Raw genomic sequence first — 11339 nt, forward strand, 5'->3', positions numbered from 1 at the left:
ATTTGAGAGTACAGTGTTTCTTAGCTGTGTAAAGAGAAGAAAGCAAATTGGAGGTAAAACATGGATGTAGTTTATTTGTTTCTGTTGGGTTAATAGCTACTTTTGAGTTTTCATGAAAGCTTCTCTATTTGGAGAGCAGCTTCATACCTTAAGATAGATAAGTTCCAAGGACATAATTATTAATTAGTTGAGTGTTGGGGAGTCATTATAATAAATCCTTATTTCTAGGAAAATATGTTAAGATTCTTCACTTGAGGACAAAGTAGGATATATAGTGTCAAATTAATAGAAAATCCAGGAAGTTTTCACAACGTGAGCATCTGAAACTTTTATTCCATCTACTCAATGTTAAGAAAAATATCTTTTGATTGTATCTGGATAATTTCAAGAAGGAAGGATGTGAACAATTCTTTAAAAACATGATCTGATTGCTGATACATATTTTCATTTCTTCCGTTATCACAACTTTTAATCAGTAGGTCATGTTTGTTGTCATGCGTGTTAAAGTCCAGTGAAGAGCTAAGTTCCACATACTGTCCACATTGCCTGGTGTACTGTAGCAGCTCAGTAAAAATGTTTCCAAATAACTATGAAACGGTCTAAATGTGCCTTTTGAAATGGTTTCCCTAGTGTCCTCTTTATCCAAGTAACATTTTGCTCTTCATTGGAGTACTCTTGCAGATGCGTTTTCTGAACTAACCATTGGAGGGGGCCATAGGCATGGCTAAGTAACTGCAATATGTGTTTTGTTTAGTTCTGTTCTGTGTATTTTTCCTAAGGCAACTTAGGGATGCTATAACTTACCAATTTTTCTTCCTTTTGAAATCTGTGCTCAGGATTAGTGATGCCTGTGTCTGTAATGAAAATGACCAGGCTTTGAAGATAGTGGACTTCTCCTACAGTGTAGACCTGAAGGCACAGCCAGATGTTCCTACCCTACATGGCTTTCGGACTGTACAGATCCTAGAAGGACAAAAAATCATTGCTAACTGTGTTTCTCCCTACCAAGTAAGTGTATAAAACAATCATGGGCAAAGATAGTGACTTCTTAGGTCCTTCCTCTTCTGAGCATGCTGTAAAAGCTAGATGACCTAGTATAGTATTTATCCCTGTCCTCTTATTTAACTTTTTTTTTGGTAAATCACGTAAAGTAAAATATTCCATGCTGTGTCATTATTTCACTAAGGGATACAACTCTACAGACTCCTTTCCTACCTTTCCACCCCTCTCCCCAACAACACACACTCGCAGGCACATTAGAGTGAGTTCCTCTCTCAGATGCCAATTAATTGTCATGTGACCATGGTCAAGTCACAGCTTCTGAACCTTCATTTTCTTTCCTATAAAATGAAAGTAATCTTTGTTCTTATTTCAAAGGATTGCTTTAAGGACGTAGTGAGTATGTGAAAGTATATTGGAAATAGGATAATAAGAATAAAGTGATATAGAAATTAAGACATTATTACTGTTATACTACAGTTTCTGCTAGCTTTGCCCTGAGTGTTCATAATTAATGGACTAACTTGTCCCCTAGGAATGGTGTGTACTGCTTCTAGATGACAGCTGGCATACATGTAAATTTATCTGGAATATGAAACTCTAGGTTTGGAAGTTTAAGTATTTGTCCTGGGTTTTAAGGCCAGTGCCTGGAGTTGTTTCTGCTGGTCAGCTCTGTGGAAAGGGTAATCACGTATTTCTTAAGTACCTGCCAAGTATACCAAGCACTGTGCGGAGCACTGGCAATACGAACACAAAGAATGAGACAATCTTTACTTGCCAGGAACTTATGTTCTACGAGAGAGACAAGCACCAAGTGTTTAAAAAATAGCTTAAATATAAAATCAGAGCAATTAAATATAAGGTCACGGGGGAGGGGGTCACTAGCCTCAGGCCACGCCTCAAGGCCACAGGTTCCCCATCCTTGCCTTAGACTATTGAAATAGTGATCATGAAATGGACTGAAGTCTTCAAACCTTTCCTTTAATTCAATACTGTGGTAATTAATGGGGAATTATTTTAGCTGATAAGATCTTTTTGGTAATTTCAGGTCGACTTGATTGGTATTGCTGATTTAGCACATTTACTGTTGTTTAAGGAACACTTACAAGTTGCCTGGAATGGTTCCCACTGGAAACTCCTCCAGAGCTTTTCCAAGTAAGTATTACCAAATAAACTTGTCTCTCTTTCTGAACCATCTCTTTCACTCTCTTGGATATATGATCTCAGGCAAGTTACCTAACCTCTTTGAGCCTGGTCTTCTCTTTTAAAACAAACATAATATTCTACTAACTACCCCATGGGATTGTTATAAGGATTATATAATATGTGAAAAAATATATAACAGACATGAGCATTACAGTATATGAAGTACAGAAAGCAGGCAGAAATATTTATTAAGTTATTACTATGGGCTAGGCACAGTGGCTAGAGAAAATGCCCATAGTTGAGACATGGAGTGTTTTGTTCATGGAACAGCATGGAGGCCATTGTTACTGGATCAAAACGTATGTGGTGGGGGAATTAAGGTGTAAGAAGGTTGGAAAGGTAGGAGGAGTCTAGGTTATGAAGGGCTTTGAATGCCAAACAGAGCATTTCATATTTGATCCTGGAAGTAATAGAAAGCCACTCGAGTTACTATTGAGTAGTGACATGGCCAGACCTGTACTTTAGGAAAACTAAAGATGAATGGATGTGAAATTGGAGTGGGGAGAGACTTGAGTCAGGCAGACTCATCAGCAGGCTATTGCAGTAGTCCAGGCACGAAGTGATAAGTGTCTGTACTGGGGTAATGGCAGAATCAGAGGAGAGAAGAGGGGGCACGTTTCTTTGAGAGATATGTTACAAAGGTGAAATTGAGTGGCATTGGCAACTGGTTGGATATATGGGGTGAGAGATAGGGTAGAGTCAAAGATGACACACCTAGGTTGCAAGCTTGAGAGATTTGGGGGTTGGGGTGTTGTCCTCAACAGTAATAGAGAAGTTAGGAGGCAGGGGGGATTTAGGGAGAAAAAGCATGAGCTCAGTATTGCACATTTTGAAGATGTGTCTACTGGACATCCAGTTGGAGATGTTCCAAAGGCAGCTGGGTATGTCACGCTGGAGATCAGCAGAGAAGTAAGGGCAAAATAGGTAGATTAAAGAGGGATCAGCACAGAGATGGTAATTAAATCCAAGGAAGCTGATGAGATTTATCAAGTGAAACAGTATAGAGGGAGAAGAGAAGAGGACCCAGGACAGAAATCCTGGAGAACATCTGTGGTTGGAGAACATGGAGAACATCCAGCAAAGGAGACAGAGAAGGAGCAGTTAGGTAGGGGGAGAATCAGGAGAGAGTGTACCAAAAAAAACTAGAGAAGAAAGTATCAAGGAGGACAAAGAGTAATCAGCAGTGTCAAAGGCTGAGGGAGATCTAGGAAAATAAAGATTGAGAAAAGGCATTTGGATTTGGCAAGATCACTGGTAACTTTGGAGAGAGTAGTTTTGGTGGAATGATAAGATCAGAAGCCTGATTATAAGGTATTAAGAAGAGAGAAGGTGGAGGTGCCTATTGTAGATGGCCTTTTTAAGGAGCTACAAAGGGCAGAAGACAGAGGATTTTTCTTGTTGACTCAGAACCGAGAGACTCAAGAAAATGATATAGTGTCGTCTGCCCCCTTTTTCCTTCCATTTTTCAGCTATCATTGTAGAAGTGGAAGGGGGCAGGCCATACAAGACTGAGGATCATTTTGTATTTTTCTTGGTTTTATGAGCTTTTGTGTACTTAGCTAAATTGGGCCTGGGAAAGCAGACATTGCTTGTTGCCAATATTGTACTTGAAGCTTTTCCAGGATGCTCTGCTGGCGAAGCTTCAAGGGACCCACAGTCACCTCTTTATTTTCATGAGGCATGAAAGAAGGACTTGGAAAGTTCAATTCCTTTAAAAAAAACAGTCATCTCTGGCTTGCTTCTCAAGCCTTTGCCAGTCTTTGTACCCTATCACTCAACTAAAATGCCTCTGGTCTTTTCTTAGTTCTCGTGCCTCTCTCTCTCTCTCTCTCTCTCTCTCTCTCTCTCTCTCTCTCTCTCTCTCTCTCTCTCTCTCTCTCTCACTCGATTTTGACATTGGATCACTTGTCCCTCCTGTACACTCTCTCCTCCCTCACCTTCCATGATTCCATGATCCTGGCTTCTCCTCATTCTTATATCTGACCCCCTTTTTAAAAAAAATCTCCTTTACTGGATCATCTTCTGCCTCCTAAGAATGATTGCCATTCCCCTAAACTTTCTCCCATCACCCCAAACTCTGTCTTTTCTCTCTACACTCTCTTCTGATGTTCTTCTCGGTTCTCATGGATTAACCATCATTTCCAAGCAGATGACTCCCAAATCTATATATTCAGACCTTGTTTCTCTCCTCAATTCCAGTCTTACTAATATTTCCACGTGGGTGTCCCATAGTCATCTCAGCCTCAGCATGTCCAAATTGGAACTGATTATCTTCTCCCTCCTCAATTTGGCCTTCTTTCCTTCCTTCTGCTAGGCCATCACTAGCCTCCCAGGCACCTAGACTTGAATCCTTATCTTTGATTCTGCCTTCTTCTTCACTGCAAATAACAGTATCTCATATATCTATCTCCTTTTCTCTACTTATATAGACTCTCATCACCTCACCTCTCACCTGAAGTATTCCAACCGTGTCTTGTCTCGTAGCTTCCACTTTCTCTCCTCTCTAACTCATCCTTCACACAGCTCACAAAACTATCTTCCTAAGGCACACGACTCCACTGCCCAAGATTCTTCTGTGATCTCCTGTTGCCTTTTTGTCTCTAGTCTGTGCTTCCAGATTTATTCATATTTTTCCCCTTTGTGTGCTGTTTTTCCAGTCAAACATGTCTAATTTCTGTTTCCTCTAACACAACAATCTATCTCCTGCCTCAACACCTTGGCAAAAATTGTCTCCTACACATTGAATGCACTCCCTTCTCTTCTGCTGGAAGCTTCTGGCTTCCTTCAAGATGGAGCTTTGGTGCCACTTTGTAGGGAAATTTTTCCCTGATCTTTCTCTAGTTGTATCTATATTTGTTTACTTGTTGCATAGTCCAGTAGAATGTAAGCTCTTTGAGGGTAGGAACTGTTTTTGTCTTTGTATTCCCAACAGCTGGCAAAGTGTGTTGTACTTAGGAGACAACAAATTGTTGAATTTAAATTTCTAAAGATTTAAATGAAAGCATTTAATGAAAATAATTATTTGTAATTGGCTTGTTCTTTTATAATTAGCTGGTATTGCATTCTCAAACCCTTTAGAGTCCTCTTGCTTTAAGGTTTGGCCAATCATGATTCCTTTTCTTTTAGTTAAGGTCGGTCTCTCAGCTGTGGATTCTAGTCCTACCTTTGTTAGCTAGTTAGCTGAATAATTTTGAGCACGTCTCTTGACCTCAGTTTCCTCATTTTTAAAATGATTAGGTGATCTCTAAAAACCTTTTCTATCTTTGAGATTCCTGTGATTCTCATGTTGATTATTGACACAGCTAACACACCTGGAGACAAATGGGGTCAGTCTGTGTCTTCTGACAACCTGATTTTATACAACACTAGGATGGAAGATAAGTCATTGTGATAGTCCCTCTGTTTCTGCCAAAGTTAGGATCTAGAGATGGTAAAACAAAAGCAGCTTTCTGTGCTCTTTCGAAAGAAGAGGAAACAAAGTTCATTTTCTTATATCTGACCCATCATAATGTATCCAAATTATAACATAGATCCCATCTCAGTGACCAGAAGAGGGGGTTATAGACTCGGATGGAAGGATTTCTTTCTCTTTATGTACATTATGGCTCTTTCTTCCTGTGGTCTCTTCCAGTTTGTGTATGCTGTGGAGATATGGGCTTTCAGTGGGCTATTTTAGTTATTCTCTGTGCATGGGCCTGTTGTAGCAAAAGATAGAATTCTAGCAGCTTGACAAAGCTCTATTTTGTTTCTTCCCCCTCTCCCACCCATTTTTGACATACAACCCTGCGGATGTATATATTCTCTTACATCTTAGTGCGGAAAAGTTCTGTTGGCTAAACACAAAAAGAATCTTGATTGAACTCTGTCCTATATCTGACCCTAACTGAAAATGGCTTTGTGTGTTTTCAGGCTAAGAGATGATGATTTGTGGAGCAAGTTCTTTGGGCGGATTCTAAATGCCAGTGCTGAGTCCACCATAGCTGTTCTGAGAGAGCTTAAAGAAGAAACAAGTAAGGTGTTTGATGACTCTTTTCAGAGTCACCTGAACAAAGCTTTATGGAAAGTGGGAAAATTGATCAGCTCAGGGGCTTTGCTCTCCCAACCTGGGGGACAGTCACTATGTCTCTCCTATTCTTCTCCCTAGAGATAAAGGTTGACTTTGCTGTGGAAGACACGAGCTGTAATATGATTTACTCTAGGGCATATTGTGCTGCACTGGTAACACTTTGGACCTTTTTTCTTTTTTTTTTTTGGTAGAAGTGTCCTCCTAGCTCTCTGATATTTCTGGGTACAATGATGTCACCAATATGGACCTTTTTTTAAGAACTTTTTTAAAGAGCTTCTTTGTTCTAAAAGTGCTTATAGATACCTTTTACCTGACCTTCACCTGAGGTTTTCCTGTCCCTTTTACTAATGATCATTGTTTGTTTTGTAAAAAATAAAATTGCATTTGGTACTTCTGTGCCTCAGAAGTTTTAATTTGCTTTTAGTGGGTAAGGAAATCTATGCCATAGCTGTGAAGGTAATTGGTTTTTGGACCATTACAAATTATACATCTATAAATTGAAGGTCAGCATGGAAAACATTGGTCTTGAAGTCAGCAGACCTTGACTGAGTACTGGCTGTGACGTGCAAGGCACTTGTTCTCTCTGAGTTTTCTCATCTATAAAATAGGAGTCATAATGCCAACACGACCTGCTTCACCTGGTTGTTGTGAGGAAGTGTGCTTTTTAAAAGTGAAAATACTCATAAAAGTGGACTATCATTACATCTATCCCCAGCTCTGAAAGTTTCTGACGGGATCTCAGGGAGAACCTGTTACTGCTTTAGGTATTAGGAAATGCCATACTGATGTATAGGTAACAAACACTTTGCTTAAAGCTCAGCTTCTTAAGTTTTACTAAGAATTCATGGTCACATCCCATCAATTTACCCCTCTGGCCATCTCAATATTGATTTCAATTTTCATTGGTGTAAAATCAAGGAATGTTGCTGCTTTGGGGCCTGTGGTTTAGGGATGTGCTATAAATAGTTGATTTAAAGCAAAAATCAGCAACTTTGTAGAAATGTCTCCATTTTCTGTGGGTGGGTGAGTGAGTGGGTGGCCTTGGAATGGAAATTTTTGCTGGGAGAGAAAGGGATGAAGATAATTTTAGTTCATGGACCATTTTGTAGGTAGCACAGGTATAGGTGGGGCCCATTAGGTTTTTCTCTTTCTTATCCCCAGAGCTTTCCACTGTGATAGGTACTTACTGTTTGTTGAATTGAAAATCCACCGCCCCTTTGCTTCTCCTGCCTAGGCCCACAACCCATCCAGGCTGCTTGACCACTCACACAGCTGGATGAGATGGGGGTGCTAACTCTATTCCTTCCAGTCCATAGAGGACCACCAGATCCCTCCATTTGCCACCACCACCACCACCCCTATGCCCTACAGACTCCTCCCTCACCCTCCACTGCCATCTGACTCAACGATGTAACCCAAGAACTTCTGGGACTTGTTATCCATCACTGCCCCTTAGGCCTTCTCAGCTTTGATATCAACCTTGCAGCTGGACTTTCTTTTAATGTGTTATCTCCCCCAATTAAGAATGTGAGCCCATGAGAAAAGGAACTGTCTTGCTTTTTCTATATGTATCCCCAGGATTTAGCACGGTGCTTGGAATATAGTAAGTGCTTAATTAATACTTTTTCATTCATTGTGTTGGGACACTTAGATTTTGGCCAGCCAAAAGGCAGCATGGAGGCATAATCCAGCAGAGGCAAAGAGGGAGGACAGGGCTCACAGTTTTTGCCAACTTTGCAATTTTTCCCAGGCCCCAATAGAATTTTGCGTACCACTATTGTTGATATTTGGAACAATAACTGACAACTCTATTATATAGATGTAATTGCTGGAAAAGTCAAAATTTTTGTATTTATTTGAACTAGAAATAATTCAAGAATGTGTACATATAAATATGTTTCTAGAGAGATGTTAGGTACTAAAAAGGTGGCTTGACCTTGAAGGTGTTATTAAGCAAGGAAAATTCAATTTCTTGTCCAAATGAGTATATTTTCTCACATTTGCTTTCTCTTTCCTGATAAAATTTACATTCACATACAGCTATTTCAGTATTCCCTAATGAAACCCTTTTTCCCCTTCCTTATACCTTGATCAGCTGGTGTCACGGGAGGAACACTGGATTTGCAAACGGAAGATCTGGGTTTAAGTCCCAGCGCTGTCACTCAGTACTCGGGTACTGATGATCTTTAACCTCTTAACTTCTCTGGGCCTCAGTTTCCTCTGAGGCTCCTTCCAGCTCTGAATCCTAAACGGCTTTGACATGTAAAGTTATTGCTGTGCTGTTGTAAAAAGCAAATATAAATTACCTCCTCAGATAAATTTAGCTGCCATCTGGTGCATTTTTTAAAAAATAATTGCATTTTTATTCTGAACTTAAATACCCAAAAAAGAGCATTTCTGTATACACAACAGAATATAGAAAGAAGACTCTGTATGAAACAGTGAATCTCCATACTGAATGCCCTTTTTTTTATTAAGCATATAATAAATTCTACATATTACTTTTAAAACTGTCCTACTTAGATGCGCAGTGAGAGCAAAATTTTTGGACATGTCCAACATGGGAATTTGTTTTGCTTGACTATGCATATTTGTTAGAAGAGTTTTATTTGGTTTTGTTTTTTCGTTAGGGAAAAGGAAAGTGGGAAGCAAAGAAAATAAATGTTAATTTTTATATATATGATATAAAACCACTCCTGTTTGTAACTTCCTTCTGAACCTCCATCTGTTGTCTTCCTTGAAGTTTAAAAAAAAAATTAATGGCGCTCTCTCTCTCTCTCTCTCTCTCTCTCTCTCTCTCTCTCTCTCTCTCTCTCTCCCTCCCCTCCCTCCTTCCCTCCCTCCTCCCTCCCTCTCTCCCTCTCTTTCTTTTTCTCTGGCATTGCTGTTGCGAACCCTCAACCCAATTAAAAGCCAAGGGAAAGGTAGGGAAAACAACCTTTGTGACAAAGGACAGTCAAGCAAAGTGAATCCACACAGTAGACATGTCCAAAAACGTATATCACTATACCTTTTGTCCATCCCCATTCAGTCATGGGGAGAGCACCAGGCTTCATCACAGACCCTCTAGAGACATAGTAGGTCATGGCATTGAAAAGCATTCTCTAGTCTTTCAAAGTTGCCTTTCTTTACAGTGTTTCTGTCATGTAAATTGTTCTGGTTCTGCTCATTTCACTCTGCATCAGTTTATAACTACCCACAAATCGTTGAAATTGTCTCTTTGGTCATTGCTTATGGCATAATAGCATTCCATGGCATTCATATTCCAGGAGACAGCTAGGGGCACAGTGGATAGAGCCCTGGGGTGGGAGTTGGGAAGACTTGAGTTCAAATCCAGCCTCAGACATTATCTGTGTGACCCTGGGCAAATCACCCTCTGCCTCAGTTTCTTCAACTATAAAATAGGGATGATAATGCCTACTTCATAAAGGTTGTCATGAGGATCCAGTGGGGTAATATTTATAAAGTGATTAGTATAGTGCCTGGCACGTAGCTGGTACTTGTTGAATGTTTGTTTCCTTCCTGCCATAATTTGTTCGGCCATTGCCCAATTGTCTCAGAATACAATTTAAGGAATACAATCCCCAGCCCTGGCCTAAAATTACAATCGCTCTTCTTTTTTTCCTCTCTTTTAATCTGAGAATTTTGAAGTTTGTTTTGTTTGTAACTATGTCCCTGCCTCTTAGAGGCAGCTAGGGAGTACAGTGAGGAGAGTACTGACCCTGGAGTTAGGAAGACTTGAGTTCAAATCTAATCTCAGACACTCACTAGTATGTGATCCTGGGCAAAAACCTGTTTGCCTTAGTTTCCTCAACCTCAAAATGGGGATAATAGCACCTACCTCCCAGGGTTGTTGTGAGGAGCAAATGAGATAATAATTGTAAAAACACTTAGCACAATATCTGCCACATAGTAGGTGCTAATAAATTATTTTCGTTTCTTTCTTAGCTGCCTTACCTCAACTCCCACCCCTCCTTATTTCCCTGTTGACATTGATGTATTTCTACACCAACTGTGTGTATATGTTCAGCCCCTCTTCGTCCATTTCAGATAAGAGGTTCATCTGATGCTCATTCCTCTCACTCCTTCCTCCATATTTGTATGTCCTTCTCACACTCGACATTTATGAGAAATTACAAAACCCCCCTCCCTTCTTTCTTTGCTACTATATTCCTCCTTTTACTGTCTTCTTTTGCCTTCTCAGAATCAAACCAATATCCTAAGACCTCTGTTTCTTAATTCCCCCATTATCCTTTGAAGACATTCGTATTCTAAAGAGATTAGTTTCTTTTCCCTCTATTAGAATGTTAGCACTACATCATACAACTTCTAGTTGTTCAAATAAATTTACCCAGCTAGGTTTCTCTTAAGTTTATATTTCAAAATTTTATTTTTTATCTCTTGCTTCATTCCAGGTATTCATATAGTCCTTGTTGAAAACATTCTTTTTCCTTTAGGTCTCTGCTTGCAGTTGTTATAGAGTTACGCTCCCCTTTTTTGGGTGTGGTGAGGGGGGAATCGCTATATCTACAATAGTTTTTTTATGCTGGTCTATGTCTTCCCTGGTTTACTCATCTTTTTAGCTTTAATTCCTGATCTTAGGCTGTGTGCCAAGGCCAGGCTACACTTTTGGGTTGACTGTTAGTCTTAACTTGGTCCAGCCCTGCATCACCTGGGTTCTTGTGCTGTCCTCAACTTCCTGATGTTAGGCCTCCCCGGGTTTTTTGGATTCAGAGCACTTCATCTTCTAGGCCCTCTAAAGCATCTTAAGACTTGGGACTTAATCTAAGCACCTCTCTGTCGTAATGGTTGATGCCCTCTGTCCCTGGCTACTTATATCTCTTGGCCTGTCTTTGGTTGCCTTGGGAGGCTACTAGCTTGGTTGTCTGCACTGCTGGCTTTGCTTGTGGCCTCCCTTTTCCATCTGGTAAATTGTTCAGTACTTATTCTTGGCCATGCTACTAAATCAAATCTGTTCTTCCTATGGAGGAATTTAGCTCATGAAACAGTGTAGGAAAAAATGCCTAAAGAAATGGCTTGATTTGGGATCTTTGACCTTGGCTCCCCA

The 11339-nt window shown here is 40.0% G+C and overlaps 1 protein-coding gene across 4 annotated transcripts in view; it reads left to right on the plus strand.

Moving 5' to 3' along the window:
* The window catches only part of BUB1B (BUB1 mitotic checkpoint serine/threonine kinase B), a 65745-nt gene extending 59084 nt beyond the window's left edge, over window positions 1-6661 (plus strand). For 3 of the 4 annotated variants that reach the window (XM_021009376.2, XM_078151343.1, XM_078151342.1), the window contains 3 exons: window positions 837-1008; window positions 2048-2154; window positions 6115-6440. In XM_021009376.2, the coding sequence (XP_020865035.1) occupies window positions 837-1008; window positions 2048-2154; window positions 6115-6349 (514 nt within the window). In that variant the 3' untranslated portion in view covers window positions 6350-6440. Of the gene's footprint in view, window positions 1-836; window positions 1009-2047; window positions 2155-6114 lie in introns of all 4 variants that reach the window. The other variant, XM_021009378.2, reaches the window with a different exon arrangement.
* The last annotated feature ends 4678 nt before the right edge of the window (window positions 6662-11339 follow it).

This window comes from Phascolarctos cinereus, unplaced genomic scaffold (genome assembly GCF_003287225.1).
Source record: "Phascolarctos cinereus isolate Bilbo 61053 unplaced genomic scaffold, phaCin_HiC Scaffold_3;HRSCAF=262, whole genome shotgun sequence".
In the NCBI taxonomy this organism is placed as follows: domain Eukaryota; kingdom Metazoa; phylum Chordata; class Mammalia; order Diprotodontia; family Phascolarctidae; genus Phascolarctos; species Phascolarctos cinereus.